This window comes from Dreissena polymorpha, chromosome 4 (assembly GCF_020536995.1).
Source record: "Dreissena polymorpha isolate Duluth1 chromosome 4, UMN_Dpol_1.0, whole genome shotgun sequence".
Taxonomy (NCBI): domain Eukaryota; kingdom Metazoa; phylum Mollusca; class Bivalvia; order Myida; family Dreissenidae; genus Dreissena; species Dreissena polymorpha.
Genome location: NC_068358.1, coordinates 101,651,430 through 101,670,589, shown reverse-complemented (window position 1 = coordinate 101,670,589; position 19,160 = coordinate 101,651,430). Strand labels below are relative to the sequence as shown.

The 19,160-nt window shown below is 35.6% G+C and overlaps 1 protein-coding gene across 2 annotated transcripts in view; it reads right to left on the bottom strand.

Annotated features, from left to right (window-relative positions):
- Nucleotides 1–19,160, bottom strand: part of LOC127876628 (mitochondrial outer membrane protein SLC25A46-like) — a 29,372-nt gene that overhangs the window by 4,806 nt on the left and 5,406 nt on the right. Inside the window, exons 5-7 of one of the 2 annotated variants that reach the window (XM_052421970.1) lie at nt 4,305–4,405; nt 3,660–3,716; nt 262–319 (exon numbers count right to left, since the gene is read on the bottom strand). In XM_052421970.1, the coding sequence (XP_052277930.1) occupies nt 262–319; nt 3,660–3,716; nt 4,305–4,405 (216 nt within the window). The remainder of the gene's footprint in view (nt 1–261; nt 320–3,659; nt 3,717–4,304; nt 4,406–19,160) is intronic. The other variant, XM_052421971.1, reaches the window with a different exon arrangement.

The window sequence follows — 19,160 nt, the reverse complement described above, 5'->3', positions numbered from 1 at the left end:
ACCTACAGGCTAATCAGAAGAGACACTTTCTGTTCTACAAAAAAAAACCTTCTTGTGTAAAGCAAGTCACTGCCAACAAACTTATTTTGGAGAATGCTTTACTCACATTTATTAAGCAGTGTTTTCTCCACAGCTAGGCTCATTTTATTCCACGATTTTGTTTAAAATGTTATAAACAAATTAGCTTAATAAAAAAAGTAAATAATAAATTACACATCAAATTTACTTTGTGACTAATTTGTCAGTGATAGAGTACTTTACCTGCACAGTCTCCACAAAGCTTGTGATGTAGAATGGGGCACACACCAGGTACCCACTCCTGCAAGCATGTCACACACATTGCACACCATGGTCATGTAACAGTCTACTAGGACTCAACAAGTTTGATAAGGCTTTAATTTGTAGTCATATGATGACTGAGCTAAGCTATTCCAACTTAGTACCATATGTGTACTGAAAAATTGGAGCTGTACTCTGTAAAAACCAATGCAAGTGCTTGAGTATCAATCCAGATTGGTAGCCTGTAAAGTCTGAACAGGCTAATCAGGGAAAACGCTTTATGACTAGACTAAATTTTCATTTAGAAGAGACTTCATTTAGAAGAGACTTCATTTACAAACAAGAGCTGTCAGAGGACAGCGGGCTCGACTATTCGAGTGCTTGACATTATAGAGTAAGCCATCATGGGGAAATTGTTCATATTCAATAATTTATTAGACGATCTTTTAAAATTAAAAAAAGGAAAAAAAATAATTTTGGGGGGGGGGGGGTTGAGAGGGGGTATAATGTGGGGTGTGGTCATTTATTAGACGATCTTTCAAAAATAAAAAAAGGAGAAAAACATTTATTTTTTTTTTGGGGGGGGGGGGGGGGGGGGGGGTAGGGGGGTGAGATGGGGGTATAATGTGGGGTGTGGTAATTTATTAAATGATGTTTAAAAAAAATTGGGGGGGGGTAGGGAGGGGGTGGGGGTGAGAGGGGGGTATAATGTGGGGTGGGGTTATTTGTTAGATGATGTTTAAAAAAAATTGGGGGGGGGAGGTTGGGGGGTGAAGGGATTCTGGGTAGGAGCATGGGGTATTGTTTGAGTGGAATCCATTGTGGTATTTAGGTAAGTGTTGTTTTGCCAAAGTAATAATAAAATGTGATCATAAATAAAGAAGTTATGGCAATTTAAGCAAAATGTTCAATTATATAAGTGTAAAAGGGGCCATAATTATGTAAAAATGCTTGATACAGTGGTCTGCTCTTGTTTATAGGATGAGGTCATGTTGGTAAACAAGTATACAAGATATAAAAGCAATATGTCAAAGGATATAGGAAATATTTGGGGTAGTACGCAAACTTTAACATAGATTTATCAATAATATGCATATTCTAAGTATAAAAGGGGCCAAAAAAATGATGACAAAACGCTTGATAGAGTTTTCTGCTCTTGTTTTTAGGTTGGTAAACAAGTATGTAAAATATGAAAGCAATATGTCAAGGGACAATGAAAATAAATGGGGTAGTACGAAAACTTTAACATTTGCTGCATATTCTAAGTGGAAAAGGGGCCATAATTATGACAAACTGCTTGATAGAGTTGTCTGCTCTTGTTTATAGGTTGGGATCATGTTGGTAAACAAGTATGCAAAATATGAAAGCAATATGTAAAGGGACAATGAAAATAATTGGGGTAGAACAAAAACTTTAATATTTGCATGCTAACGGCACGGCACGGAACGGAACGCCGACGCCGGGGTGAGTAGGATAGCTCCACTATATATATTTCATATATAATAGTCGAGCTAAAAACTAATTCCAAAAAAACAGAAAGTGTCATCCCTGATTAGCCTGTTGGGAGGACAAAGGCAAATATGGGATGACTCTTTAAGCACATGCATTTAGCCCCCTTTTCCCAGAACGAGGCTCACATGATGACTTATCCAAGCTGTTGCAACTAAGTAGCGCATGTGTACCTAAATCTAAACGAGCCGCGCTCTGTGAAAAGGGGGTTTCATGCGTGTGTGTAAAGGGTCCACCCTGTAAGATCCACTCAGGCTAATCAGGGACAACACTTTCCACCTAAACTGGATTATTGCTAAAAAAAGACTTTCTTTAAACCAAAAATATCCTAAAAGTGGAAAGTCTCATCCATGAGAAGCCTATGCAGACTGCATAGACTAATATGGGATGACACTTCACACATACATTAAACCATTGCTTCACAGAGCACTGCTCAAATGTCTATTTTTTTTAATCCACAAGTTATCAGCAAGTTTTACCAAAACAACAGAAACACTCCAAGTCAGTATTACAAACCCTTCATGTTTTAACTCCCTCTAATGATTACTTATTAACAAAACAGTAAAGTGATTTCAATTCAGTTTTATTTGCTTACTGATATTTCATAACTTTATATTGCCCCTTGCTGCCAAAAGGTACCACGTGAAATTGAAATTAGAAGGCACATGGTACCTTTTTGCATCAATGGGACGATATACACTATGATTTTTACATTGCAAATCTGTTACGAAAAAGAAGGAAAAGTTACAAAAATTAAATTTTTATGACTCCTGATAACATTCATAACCTTAAACGTAGTTTTTCAACGCTTGTTAAATTAACTGAGTAGGGCTAAAATCCAAAACTGTGAACATTTTAACTGTGTTCAAGATTAGCATGACCATTAATGGACAGACTCACAGAAAGTCAAATTAACTTTGAAAAGTGTCTCATTTAAATCACATTCAAAACAAGGGCTGTTTGTAAAACATGCATGCCCCCCATATGGGCTGTCAGTTGTAGTGGCAGCCATTGTGTGAATACGTTTTTTGTCACTATGACCTTGACCTTTGAACTAGTGACCTGAAAATCAATAGGGGTCATCTGCCAGTCATGATCAATGTACCTATGAAGTTTCATGATCCTAGGCCTAATTATTCTTAAGTTATAATCAGGAAATCATTTTACTGTTTCAAGTCACTGTGACCTTGACCTTTGATCTAGTGACCTGAAAATCAATAGGGGTCATCTACCAGTCATGATCAATGTATCTATGAAGTTTCATGATCCTAGGCGTAAGCATTCTTGAGTTATTATCCGGAAACCATTTCACTATTTTAAGTCACTGTGGCCTTGACCTTTGACCTAGTGACCTGAAAATCAATAGGGGTCATCTGCCAGTCATGATATATGTTCCTATTTAGTTTCATGATCCTAGGCATAAGCATTCTTGAGTTATCATCCGGAAACCATTTTACTGTTTCGAGTCACTGTGACTTGACCTTTGACTTAGTGACCTGAAAATCAATAGGGGTCATCTGCCAGTCATGATCAATGTACCTATGAAGTTTCATGATCCTAGGCGTAAGCATTCTTGAGTTATCATCCGGAAACCATTTTACTGTTTCAAGTCACTGTGGCCTTGACCTTTGACCTAGTGACCTGAAAATCTATAGGGGTCATCTGCCAGTCATGATCAATGTACCTATGAAGTTTCATTCCTAGGCATAAGCGTTCTTGAGATATCATCTGGAAACCATCTGGTGGACAGATCGACGGACCGACCGACATGTGCAAAACAATTTACCTCCTCTTCTTCGAAGGGGGGCATAATAAACAATCGTTTGGTGTATGTCAAATTTTCATTTCTTACTGATTAAAAAGTACCTTACCATTTCAACAACAAGTGTAAGCACTGTTTTTTAATGGAACTGTATGCAGAAACTGCTCTGGAAATATAAATATATGCAAATAACAAATATATTTCCTGAATGTTTCCTTCACATTTATAATGATTCATATCACATTTGCAACAATCACAAATTTAACGAGTACATAAATTTATTCAAGATGTTGACAAAAGATCAAAATCTCCATTCATCTTTAATTATGTAGATAAATGCATATAAACTTATAAGAATAAATTCAGTCTATGCACAGAACAGCATAATGTGTTTGCAAAATATTGTCACAAAATAGAACAGATGGTACACATTCATTCAATTTCGTTGTTTCCACACACAAAAACATTTGAACTGCGCTCTGTGAAAATGGAGCTTAATACATGTGCGTAAAGTGTTGTTCCAGATTAGCCTGTACATGCTTATCAGGGATGACACTTTCTTCTTGAATGATATTCTTCATTTAAAGAAAGTATATTTAAAAAGAAAATCCAGTCTAGGTGGAAAACGTCCTTTCTGATAAGCTTGCGAGGACTGCACAGGCTTATCTGGGGCAGCACTATTCACACACGTTTTAAGCCCAAGCTTATGCCAGAGTGCAGCTGAAATAGAAGAGTGAGTTGCCTGTCAACATACAGTGGCCAGTTGGTCATCTCGTTGAGCACATTCTCTGCCACCATGTTGAAGCCACGTGCAAGAAGGGAGCTAATAAACCCCTTGTACACCCACGCTGGTGGCTGAAACATGAGAAGGGAGCTAATGAAACTCTTGCACACCTATTTTGGCAGCTGAAACACGAGGGGAGAGCGAATGAACCCCTTGTACACCCACGCTGGAGGCTGAATTATCAAGGGAAGCCACTCTCATCTCATGAAAATAATACTTCAATGTTTAATTTTCTCTTGAAACTTTGTTAAAAGAGGAAGAATATTTTCTATTCCATGCATATAATGGCTTTTAAATTTCATACAGTGGAACATTTAAGTCAACATTTAAAGACAAGAAGACCCTGGATGTCCTATGAATGTTCATCAGAGAAACTGTAGCACAGTGGGATAATCCTTTTTTGAGGCTCCTTCTGACTACAAGGGCACACTTTGAACATATCTTGCAAAAGAGTTCGAAATAAAACATTTCACACAACCAGACGGCTGTGGCCAATTCCAACTCAAGAGCATAATTTGAACAAGACAGGGCTCGCGCTAGTGGGCGATGTGAGCGACTAAGTCGCTTTCTTACGCCAAACGTCGCTTAAAATTTAAGAAATTGTAGATAAAAAGCGACTTCCAGTCTCCCTCTTATCGAAATGTGTTTACATCCGGTTTTCTAATGTCAAGGTCTGACTCAATTTTCCAATACACACTGTCGCAGCCCGGAGCGTGTCGCAATTGAGCGACAGGTAATTTGAGGTAACCCCGCCCCGATTCTCCCAACCTCCGAACTTATCGAATTGGCGATCGATATAGACAATTCCAGATTCGATAATATGGGCGCCGCCATATTGGCTATTACGTAACCCGCGATTGAAAACGGTACTGAAGAATTTGACAGATTACAACGTTATCATAGTGTACACCCGCTTTATTCCAATAAACAGTACCGGTACTTTATGACTTCGCACATTAGGATTGAAAACAAGTGAAACATGAAACCAAGTGTTGATATGTATCACATCGTAAATCAATATAATTTGAATTAAAAATATACACGATAGATTCATAAAATATGTGTCTCTGCAACAATATTCAGTGACAACACGTACTGTTTAAAACCGAGTTGGCATTTTCAGCATACCTTTCAGCATAATGCCTTTGTATAAAATTTAATTATTTCTTTATGGAATAAAATTATTCAAGCATAATTATAAAGGTATAGAAATATCTAAAGTGTGAAGTAAACGTTGTGATTTTAGCGTAAATAGTGCCGGAGATATTAACAAAGATCTATCAATATATAAAGATTGGAAACATACATTCAGACCATATTTTTTGGATAGATCTTTGATATTAATTAGATAGATTTAAGATCGATGTAGACAATTAAATTGATATCTGCCTTTGTTTAAGCCTATATTATTTCTTATTAAATGTCGTACTTTCTATACTTTCCGGAGATATTCATTAAGAAACGTTGTAAGATTAAAGACTTAGGACGACTTGTTTAATTGAATAATACATCTCTTTGTTTGTCTAAACAGTTACCATTTCGCTATTAATATTTCCCTTGTAAGTGTCATTTTAAAGGTATTATATACAAATCTATAGCCGAAATGAAGTTTGTGATTCTAAAATTGTTTCGTAAATCTTTGTTATCGTAACTCTGTAAGATTTTCAGGTAGAGATTTTTTTTTTATTAAAATAATGTATCTAGTTTAGTCTAAAACTAAAGTGGTTTTTAGCAATCTTTTATTTAAAAATCGCTCTCAAGCTTATTAAAAAATAACTAGCCGGAAATGAATTTTGTGATTTAAATGAACAAGTATCGGAGTTATTCGCTTGCAAAACTGTGTAAGATGTCAAGAAATGTCATACTTTTTTATTGAAAAGGACATATCAGCTTTTGTCTACGACTTTCTTATATTATTATTTAAATAACGTTTTACATGTTGCCTGAAATATTATTAAATTTTCTTAATAACATCTTAATTTACGATTGAAATGTTCAACATGAAAAATAATGAGCCTTAAATAAACTAAAATAGTTCCAATTGTGTTCTCTGGATTTCCTAAACGTATGTCTTTATTAAATGTTCGTAAAACGGTCTTAATTTACGCTTAAAAAATAAAAACACGCACAAAATAAGTGATTTATTTTTCTTTAATTACGGATTATAAATGACAGCAACATACATCTCTTGAAAAAAACATCAGCGATACAGACGCGAACGAATTTTCAATGGGAGGCGATGTTCCAAGTGTGGATCAAAAGCGTTTATGGGTTTGCCCGTGACACCACATGTCTGCACATGTGTTGATACCGAAATTTAGATAAGATATCACGCGTCACCTTTAAATAACATGTTAAATGACAATCAAGACCTTATTCATGCCAGGGACCTACACCTGTTTTGTGTAGGGACCTATGCAGGTTACAATACACTAAATGATCGCTTCATGTAGGCTGTACTCTCTAAAAAAAATATCATAGTTGACAGGAAGGCATGTTTTACACATTTTACCATTATTCGGGTGTTATCTTGCGGAGATAATGGTAGGGCATGAATAGGTGTTCACTACTGAATCCCTGAAATATGATACACGTGAAGACTATAGTAAACCATTGCACTAGAAAAGGTTACATTCCACTAAGAAACGGTCGAAAAAAAAAGTTGCAAAAACAGTCGATTTTGATTTGTGTCAAGTTCTTTCTTGCTTTGTACATGACATATCTTTTTTATTGCATAAATCGATTCCGCTTAGAATGGCCTTTAAGAAAAGGTATGGTTATGGGGGTCTCTATGTGCAAAATGTTGCATTTATTTTCGCTCAAAGTTGTCGCTTTTACATTGAATTATATAGGGAAACTATTTAGTGTATTATGACCTGCACACATATACAGTACACTCCACGCGTTTTCCCCAAAAAAACGCGCTCCCTCCGCGGGTTTTTTCTGCTAGCGAGTGTTCACGCGGCGTTTGAAGAGCGAGGTGAACTCGATAAAACGCTCGGCGTTACGCCGCGTTCGCTAATTCCCGCGGCGTGTATTACTTTAGGCTAGTCGGTAAATGCAGACACTTTTCGTTCTTATCAGTGATCGCCGCGCAACGCCGCGTTAGCAGTGTGCTACTGGGCATGCCAAAAAATAAAAACATTGTTATAATAAATTGTTTAAATACTGTAGTACATGTATAAAAAAGATAATTGTATAGAAAATTAATACGTATAAAAATTATGTTTTTTAATTCACAGGTACGTCTACAATATGAATTAGTCTAATATAATACATTTGACAAATTAATATTTAAATCATAACACATGTGACACAAGGATAAATGTTCCGTAAAATTTCCAAATGAGAATAATAATTCGTAATCCGAAACACACTACGATTTTTAATTGTTAACACGACGTTTACAAATGCTTCCAATATACAGTCATGTATATTTCCCGACAAAAAGCGCGCGAAAATTATGCTGCAATGTACAAGGTCAAGGTACAATGTATACTCCTGCAAAGCGTGCGTGTATTGATTTTTTTTATACAAACTTTGTAGCGCAGAGAACATTGAATTTTGTTGATTTCGGTTAAGTTTATTTGGTATTTATTAACGAAATTATATCGCGAATAAGTATTTCCTCTATAATAATTTTAAATCGAACACGCCGAATCTTTATCGTTACGGTATTTTAGTAGAGTAATTATTTTAACACTAACTGTATAGTAAACTGACTAAAGAAGACATCTGGGCGGAACTGGATTTGAAGTGTTTGACGTTATGAAAACACGCAAAGCTTGTTTACTGACCTATTGTGTAGACTGCTGTCTGCGGTGTTTTGACAAAAGGGATTAACATGTGTGAATGTCACTCTGCCGATTTGGTCCATAATTACTGGTAAACATTGTTTAGAATGTCGACGCAACAAGAATACAACTGTGAATATTAAATGCAATTATCAACTCAATAGTTACCACCTTTTAGCAATCAATGGAATAACCTACAAACAAAGAGAAAATCAATGCATTAGCGAGCAGAGAATTGACTTTGTTCCGACAATTAAAACCATTCCTTATGCATTCGTTGAACGTGTTTACTTGAGTAAGTTATGCCTTTAGACAGGAAGAGGCTTTTCTTTGATTACGTCAAACTGTCAATTCACACAGATTTGCGAGATTTTTAGGGTCCTTGGTCATTTGTATACATGTTCAGTATAGAAAATCACCTGCTAACATGAAACCTTTTGATTAAATTATCAAAATAAAAACAATGTTGCAAACTGTGTTTATATTAATTGGTAAGTATTAGTTAAAAGACGACGTTTTGTGTGTCGTAAATCAACGAGTTTTCTATAAAACAACAACTACTTCTACAACCACGTCGGGATCGATCTATCTTGGTTGTTTTTTTTTTAATTGTAAATATTATACTACATGTACATGTATGTACTTGTAATAAATGTAATTTTATTTGAAAATCAGGAAGTCAAACAAAATTAAATTGATCGTTATCTCGTAAAACGCGGAGTTTCCCCCGCGTTGCCAACGCCGAGGGCCGCCGCGTCGGCTTATCAGTTTTGCCGATCGTTAACCGCCGCGTTCAAAATCATGCAAACGCCGCGTATAGCGGGATTTTCTTAATCTCCCTCCAGGTCGAAACCCGCGGAGTATGGAGGGAATTTGGGGAAAACGCGTGGAGTGTACTGTATAGGTCCATGTTTATTTCTTCAGTACCGTTTTGGAGGCGCGCGAGAGTATTCAGGGGCGGGTATTCCGGGAGGTATCGATTTCTGGGATTGTCTATTGGTCAAGTCAGCATTCAAGTCACATGGTAGCTGGCCAATCAACATTGAGTTTGCGCACACATAATTATTCATGCGCAGACACTGTATACTTGGAAATACACAGTTGATATTGTCGTCTGCCAACACTACATAGCGGCCGATGGCAAACGACGTATTTAAAGATAAACAAATAAAAAGGAGGCTTACAATAAAAAAAATATTTCTAAGTTGATCAAATTACATTTCTACCGACTATCGATCTGAATTAACAAAAGGATGATAATTAAATAATTAGATCTATATCGATGATGTTACACCTTTTGGCCGATTATCGTTTGAAATTAAAAGGTGATAATTAAGTTTTTTTAACCACAAACTATGCTATTGTAAAGTAATATGTCATTTAAATTGTATTTTAATTACGTATTTGCTAGGTTTCCGGTTTTCATTATTTTCCTGTCAAACGATATGCTCAATTTGTTTCATGTGCGTAACGCGTACAATTTTTCGGACTGTAGTTTTTGGATACATTATTTTTCGTCGATTATAATTTAATTTCGAAGTTCTTTAAAGAAAAAATAGAATGAAGAATACAGATGGGGTGATGCAGACGGTGTGGTTTATCATATTTCGAATTGTATTCAGATGAAATTGCGATTGAAAAGACTATTAAAAAACAAATATTTATTAAGAAAGCATATGCTACTGTAAATGTCATTTTTCAAACATAAATATTTATCTGGTCTGACAATTTTATTAAGCTTATGTTATCTACTGCTTCATAAACATATTATCTTTGAAATACTTTAGTCCTATAATATGATATTTACATCAAAATGGATTGAATATAGAGCTAGTAAAATTTAAGCTATTTATCTGCGGTGTCTATTATTACTTGGTTAATAAGAACAGCTGGAAAAATTAAGATACACAAAAGAAATATACAGTGGTATACTTCAATAATGTGATACACATATATGTGTGTTGTAATGCCCTACATGCAAACCCTTGTGTCTGAGTCTCTCCACTACTCCCTAGAGACTCCTCACTTCTCCCTAAATCAGTGTCCAGAGTGGTCACTTCTCCCTAAAATTTGAGCCCAGAGTGAGCCCTGCTTGATACTGTAATTTTGTATGCATTATGTGGTTATGTGTTCTAGATAGTAAAATTATTGTATTTATTTCATCGTTGACCTATGATCCTTAAATGACGGGCATAATTTGATATCAGCACAGAGTGTCATAAGATTTGGTATGTGGCATCCATCAACAATGTTTATTTATTATAAATGACACTGAACTGCGAAGTATCCGTCTACGGTATGCGACAGGCTCAACAGTGCTCGACAAGCTCCGTGAATGGGCCTTAGCACCCATAGCTGCTGCAATGAAACACTGCTAACATGGGCATTCAGGTGCAACCAACCAAAACATTTTTAAAAAGTCGTCTGTCTTATCATCGTAATGTATACCAGTTTCACCTATTTATATCACCTGCTGGTACTCAAAAGGTTGTATAACATTAAATGATTAAAAGAAATACTATAAAAAAAGTTACGTGGGGACTGTTTTTAGCAAAAAGTTTTTAGTGGTTCGAAAAAGTTTTTTCGAAGGATTCGAGAATTTATTTAAATTTAAATTTTTTCTGCAGGGTGGGGAGTTTATGTCTGGATTAAAATGGGATTGTAAATAGATACCTTGGATGTTATGTTTGGGCGTGAAGCGAGGCGTGTAATCAGACCATCTAATATTTCTATCGAAGATGTTAAATAAGACTAGATAGTGAATTGTTGAAGAATGTCATCTTCTTTTTTGCGCCTCAATTTCTTCAAGGTGTGACATTTATCATTGCTTAGTCTCATGTTCATGTGAAATTTGGTAATAAATAAAATATTTTCGTGTCTCAGTACAATTAAAGTGGAAACTATTTGACAAAAAATGTATTTTTCTAATATTTATTTGATTGACGTGCTGTAGTAATTTCCCCAAGTTATGCTTGCTATTTGGTTTTATTGTGTTTATGAAATTTACAACATGTTTATTTTTTTGCATTTATCCAAGAAACCTTTGATGAGATTGTTGAAAATTTGATGATAAAAAATATAGGTCAATATATTTAAAATGCCATAGCAACCATAAACATAATATATGGCTGTATATTTTGCAAATATGTTATGTTTAAATTATTCAGAACTTGATTTAAGATTTGTGGAATGTTTATTAGATATTTTTATATAAGGTATTACTTTATTGGTATTTTTATCACTGTTAGACTCGAGCATGACTATTTATAGACATGATACTAAGCTATTAAATTCGTTGTAATGCCCATTACACATAGTTAACATGTGGAAACACTATGCAATTAAATTGACAGTGTTTTTTTTCATTTTTACTAATGATCCAAACATTGATAATGTTCACTAAAACAAAAAAATCATATTATGTTTACCTTAATTGATGACCCCTTTAAAAGTAGTGGGTAAACTATAAACCAATTTTAGGAAACCTTTCAAAATGGTGTTGAGATGTTTTTAATTGGAAAGTATTATGTTATTGTTTGTGACGGCAGTCTGGCGTATTAATCAATAAAACATGCTTGAAATTAAAGTATGGAATTTTAAAGCATTGTTAAACAACACTTAAAAGGGTACTTAAATATACAGAGTTAAAAGTTTATCATTGTAGAGTTAGACGTTAGACATCATGATCCATTAATTATAAACTTCACTGAAGAATATATGAGTTGTTTTAGCTGTGAAACTCATTTAATTATAATAAATGAACAGGTATCATGCACTCAGGTATATAACATACACAGTAGATTTGCTTGTAAACAGGCCAATATTGTATTAAGTTCAGTATTTAAGAACAAATACTTGATTATCACATTGTATTCAAAGTAAGGTTGTCTGATAATAAATGTTAAATGAAATGAAATGAAATAATACATTTTTAAATTGATTGAGGTACATTACCCTAGTTGCTCTCTGGGATGGCATGCTCAATGATGCTGAATCTTTAATAAAGTGTTTGCTTAAGTTACAATTTAGTATTGGATTGTAGGTTACAATCTAGTATTGGATTGTAGGCTTATTTGAGCATTGCTCTGGGAAAACAGGGTTAAATGCATATGCTTAAGGTGTCGTCCCAGATCACCTTGTGCAATCCACACAGGCTAATCAGGGACAACACTTTCTGCTTTTATGGTATTTTTCATTTAAAGGAAGTCCCTTCTAAGCAAAAATCCAGATTTGGCAGAAAGTGTCGTCCCTGATTAGCCTATAAAGACTGCACAGGCTAATCTGGGACTGCATTTAACGTACATGCATTTTATTATTAAGCCCTGTTTTCCTAGAGCATGATTAATTTATTTGTTGAATTTGATTTGTCTCCCTTTAAACCTTACATTGAACATAATAAAGAGTTGAAGTAAGAACACGACTTTTTATGCCCCCAACGGGCGGCATATAGTTTTCGCATTGTCTGTCTGTCTGTTTGTCTGTCTGTCTGTATGTCTGTCCGCTCTCTGTTTCAAGTAGTTCTCATCCAATCTTCACTAAACTTGGTCAGAAGTTGAACTAGATAATGTCTAGGCCAAGTTCAAACATGGGTCGTGGCGGGCCAAAAACTAGGACACGGGGTCACTTAGTGCGTTTCAAACATTCATTATGGTATCCGCTCTCTTATTTAAGTAGTTTTCATCCAATCTTCCCCAAACTTGGTCAGAAGTTGTATCTAGGTAATGTCTATGCCAGTTCGAATATGGGCCATGCTGGGCCAAAAACTACGTCACGGGGTCACTTAGTGTGTTTTAAACATTCAGCATGGTGTCCGCTCTCTAATTCAAGTAGTTTTCATCCAATCTTCACCAAACTTGGTCTTAAGTTTTATCTAGATGATCTCTAGGCCAAGTTCGACATGGGCCATGCCAGGCCAAAAACTAGTAAGTATAAGAAAAAAAAAATTCTACAGTTGACAAGAAGATATGTGCATTCCTGTTATTTGCATGCAAAGAATTGGCAGAAAAAAACATCTACAAACTGCAGCAGATAACATATGTAACAAACAACAAAATTTAATTATTGAACATCTGTTATGCAGCAATTAATAGTTTAATAAAATAAAGGCGATGTATATCTCAAAAACATATACACAGTTATGCTTTTATGTAGTGACAAAGTTACAGTTGGGGCATCCGTGTCGTGGGGACACATTTCTTGTTGTTTTAATATTTTGTTAAATGGTTTTTGGTTGTATAAAATAAAGATTGTCTCTGATGATGCATTACTTGTTTGATTCATCAATATAAATCATATTATGTTAACAGCTTGGCTTTGTTAATGATTGCGAAGTAAGTAGTTAGGCCATAAAAGCTTTCTTTTAATCATCAATCTCAATAAGTGATCATTTCTTCAAAACATCATGATTGGTGTTGTCTGTTGTACAAATTATTTATTAATCACTCACATTTATACACATGTATGTGGACATTTTATTCATATATAGATACTACTTTTTTGCATCACTTTCATTCAGCTATTAATTATAATTTATTCGAGTGGAATTCATTTTATAAGGGTAACTGTAGAAGGTGCGGAATATGCATGTATTCATGGATAATAAAATTGCATATACCAATAAGGAAAATTGAGAATTATGTTTTTCAATAAATAATTACAATTGTGAGGGGGGAGGGGGGTTGAAGGAGGATGACAACTTTTTTTTGTCATTGATAAATAGAACAATAAATGATAGTTACCATAATTGTGTGATTTTGTAACTTCCAAGAATACTTAAATACAAATTAAATGACCAAGAAGCAATATGATGACATCATGATCATCAACAACAACGACAATTATAATAATAATAATTGCAAAATCTCATGGTAATAGCTTGCATGTAGAAAACTAAAGAAAAAATGTTTTGTAAGTGATATGTATGTGAGGTCTAACTCTTTCAGTGCTGGAACCTAAATTTGAAGACGCCTTTGCGAACAGTTTTGATCCAGATGAGACGCCACAGAACATGGCGTCTCATCAGGATCCAACTGTTTGCTATTCTGATAGTATTCTTTGAAAAAAACTAAGAAAATGCTAGTTTTAGAAATTCAGCAGACGGCATTTTAGCAGACGACAAGTTTCCCAGCATGCAAAGGGCTAAAGTAATAGAGGACAGAAATAATTTCATGTTGAATTGCAGCTTTGCAAAAATTGGTCCCTGCAAATGTCACAGATTACTACATGTATTATCTGGGTATGAAGTTTCCGATGTCACGCCAGACGGGTTTCCCCCTATGGCCCACGGCTTGAATATTAATTATTTGTAAACTGTTGCAACAAGGGTCAATATTTTGAGAAAAATAAACTTACTGGAAATCGTTCAATGTAATCCTGATCCGGCGACATATGTTTCAATTATTGTTGTTAATGCTTTTGACACCAAATGAACTTGATATTGGAAAGGGTTTTACATGAAATAAGTATCATACCTTGCTTGCTAAACAGTTAGTTATGATAATTTTCAAGTGTAAGATTTCTTAATCAATTAGAGAACTCTAAAAAAAATTGCGTTGATATTTGGGACAATTAAGTGTCATAAATCTTAGTAAAAAATTTGTCATTAATGATGAAAGTAACAAAATGGATGTACATGTATGATGATCCAGTTAATTAAACTCAAATGTCAATACTATAGATCTCAGCAAAAACTGCTTGAAACAAGGGCTGTTTGTAAAACATGCATGCCCCCCATATGGGCTGTCCGTTGTAGTGGCAGCCATTGTGTGAATACGATTTTTGTCACTGTGACCTTGACCTTTGACCTAGTGACCTGAAAATCAATAGGGGTCATCTGCGAGTTACGATCAATGTAACTATGAAGTGTCATGATCCTAGGCAAAAGCGTTCTTGATTTATCATCTGAAAATCATTTTACTATTTCGGGTCACCGTGACCTTGACCTTTGACCTTGTGACCTCAAAATCAATAGGGGTCATCTGCGAGTCATTATCAATCTACCTATGAAGTTTCATGATCCTAGGCGTATGCGTTCTTGAGTTATCATCCGAAAACCATTTTACTATTTCGGGTCACCGTGACATTGACCTTTGACCTAGTGACCTCAAAATCAATAGGGGTCATCTGGGAGTCATGATCAATCTACCCATGAAGTTTTATGATTCTAGGCATATGCTTTCTTGAGTTATCATCAGGAAACCATTTTACTATTTCGGGTCACCGTGACCTTGACCTTTGACCTAGTGACCTCAAAATCGATAGGGGTCATCTGCGAGTCATGATCAATCTACCCATGAAGTTTATGATCCTAGGCGTATGCATTCTTGAGTTATCATCCGGAAACCATTTTACTATTTCGGGTCACCGTGACCTTGACCTTTGACCTAGTGACTTCAAAATCAATAGGGGTCATCTGCAAGTCATGATCAATCTACCCATGAAGTTTCATGATCCTAGGCGTATGCGTTCTTGAGTTATTCTCTGAAAACCATTTTACTATTTCGGGTCACCGTTACCTTGACCTTTGACCTAGTGACGTCAAAATCAATAGGGGTCATCTGCAAGTCATGATCAATGTACCTATGAAGTTTCATGATCCTAGCCCCAAGCGTTCTTGAGTTATCATCCGGAAACCACCTGGTGGACGGACCGACCAACCGACAGACCGACATGTGCAAAGCAATATACCCCCTCTTCTTCGAAGGGGGGCAGAAAAATGTATGATGGTTTTAATATTCCCCTGTCTTACTTATATAAGTATTACACAAATATACATTAATTCCACAATTCAGGGCATTGTACATGGAAGATTGATGTTAAAAACAAGGGCTGTTTGTAAAACATGCATGCCCCCCATATGGGCTCTCAGTTGTAGTGACAGCCATTTTGTAAATATGTTTTTTGTCACTGTGACCTTGACCTTTGACCTAGTGACCTGAAAATTAATAGGGGTCATCTGCGAGTCATGATCAATGTACCTATGAAGTTTCATGATCCTAGCCATAAGCTTTCTTGAGTTATCATCGGGAAACCATTTTACTATTTCGGGTCACTGTGACCTTGACCTTTGACCTAGTGACCTGAAAATCAATAGGGGTCATCTGTCAGTCATGATCAATGTACCTATCAAGTTTCATGATCCTAGGCATAAGCGTTCTAGAGTTATCATCTGGAAACCATTTTACTTTTTCGGGTCACCGTGACCTTTGACCTAGTGACCTGAAAATCAATAGGGGTCATCTGCTAGTCATGAACAATCTACCCATCAAATTTCATGATCCTAGGCATAAGCGTTCTTGAGTTATCACCCGGAAACCATTTTACTATTTCGGGTCACCGTGACCTTGACCTTTGACCTAGTGACCTGAAAATCAATAGGGGTCATCTGCTAGTCATGATCAATCTACCTATCAAGTTTTATGATCCTAGGCATAAGCGTTCTTGAATTATCATCCGGAAACCATTTTACTATTTCAGGTCACAGTGACCTTGACCTTTGACCTAGTGACCTCAAAATCAATAGGGGTCATCTTCGAGTCATGATCAATGTACCTATGAAGTTTCATGATCCTAGACCTAAGCGTTCTTGAGTTATCAACCGGAAACCACCTGGTGGACCGACCGACAGACCGACATGTGCAAAGCAATATACCCCCTCTTCTTCGAAGGGGGGCATAATAAGCCTAAAGTATTTGGCTACTGTAACGTATTTGACTACAATATATTCACTCTTACAATGAAAAGAGTTTATCTTGATCAACATTTAATGAACAATACTGAAATCTTACGCTGGCGGATGTAACAATATACGCTTAGGTCCATTAAACATTTCCCATCATTTGAATAGGAGAAATTCATTACCCCTAGGGCATTTTGAGTTACGTGCTTTCTTCTCAAATAACGGTAATGAATAATGGAATGTATAACACAAGTTGGCTGTTTTTTTACGCCCATGGTGATGTCAAAATGGTGTGGTTTATCATATTTCGAATTGTATTCACATGAAATTGCAATTGGAAAGACTATAATAACAAATAATGATTAAGAAAGCATATGCTAAATGTCATATTTCAAACATAAATATATATCTGATCTGACAGTTTTATTAAGCTTATATTACCTACTGCTTCATAAACATATTATCTAGAAATACTTTAGTCTATATAATATGATATTTACATCAAAATGGATTGAATATAGAGCTAGTAAAATTTTAGTTATTTATCTGTGGTGTCTATTATTACTTGGTTAATTAGAACTGCTGGAAAAATTAAATTAATTATGTGTACTACAGTGGTATACTTCAATAATGTGATACACATATATTTGTGTTGTAATGCCCTGCATGCAAACCCGTGTGTCCGAGTTTCTCCACTTCTCCCTAGAGTCTCCTCACTTCTCCCTAAATCAGTGTCCAGGGAGAAGTCACTTCTCCTAAAAATTTGAGCCCAGCGTGAGCCCTGCAAGACTATTGTCAAGCAATACATGTATATGTCCCCTACCGGCACCACCATTGTCAGAATTAAAAAAATTGTTGCCACAGCAACCAGAATTTTTGATGTAGGAACAAAATGAAATGACCTACATAATATCCATATTGCCATCTATCCATGTTTCAAGTTTCATGAAAAAATATGAAGAACTTTTAAAGTTATCGCAGGATCCAGAAAAGTGTGACTGACAGACAGACAGACTCAAAGAGCGCAAACCATAAGTCCCCTCTGGTGAAACCGGTAGGGGACAATAAATTTGATAGAGGACCATTATCTGATATTGGGATATAATTAAAGCAGAATGGCTGGGGACCCTCTTTCATTTTTATGCACCACACTTTTAAGTTAAGATATTCCCTCTTTCATTTGTAAATGTTCTCTTAAATACAGTTGTAACCCAGCCAGAAAAATTCCCTACAATGAGGATTGGACCCGGGACCTTCTGGTTCCAAAACAGGCAGACACTTTACCGCGTCTCTATAAAAGTTAGCTCATATGGCAAGGCAGCATACAAGTTCTCCTAATACGGAACCCTGCTACACAGACACATCCAACATGTTTGTTTTGGTTATTGATGGTTTTATTGAGTAACACACAGTTTACAGGGTATTTGTATCAAATATTCAGATCAGGAATTATGGATCTTTTAAATTGGTTGGTATAAAGTGCACAAATCAATCAAATATTCATGTACAAGCATTTTTGTTAGAAATGTTAATTTGATTTGTTTATTTGCAGATACTGCAACTTTGGAAGGAAATTGACAAAATTTTCCTTCCTTTTGGAATGTAATCAGACAAATTGGAAATTTTGCATTTTCCCCCAAATTGGAAAGTACCATTTACACAGGTACTTTACAAAGAAGGACAAATATCGCTCAATCTCTACTTAAATTGCATTTGATTTTTTTTGATTTTTTGAAGTTATTTTACTTTTAAAACCAATCTTTACAAGAAGACCCTGATGATCCTTGAATGCTCACCTCCGAAACTGACAATAGACAATTGACCTTTTGCTCACCTGAGAAACTGACAATGGACAATTGACCTTTTGCTCACCCGAGAAACTGACAATGGACAATTGATCTTTTGCTCACCTGAGAAACTGACAATAGATAATTGACCTTTTGCTCACCCGAGAAACTGACAATGGACAATTGACCTTTTGCTCAACTGAGAAACTGACAATGGACAATTGACCTTTTGCTCACCTGAAAAACTGACAATGGACAATTGACCTTTTGCTAATCTGAGAAACTGACGATGTACAATTGACCTTTTGCTCACCTGAGAAACTGACAATGGAGAATTGACCTTTTGCTCACCTGAGAAACTGACAATGGACAATTGACATTTTGCTCACCTGAAAAACTGACAATCGACATATAACCTTTTGTTCACCTCAAAAACTGAAAATGGACAATTAACCTATTGCTGACCTGAGAAACTGACAATCAACAATTAACCTATTGCTGACCTGAGAAATTGACAATGGACAATTAACATATTGCTGACCTGAGAAACTGACAATGGAAAATTAAC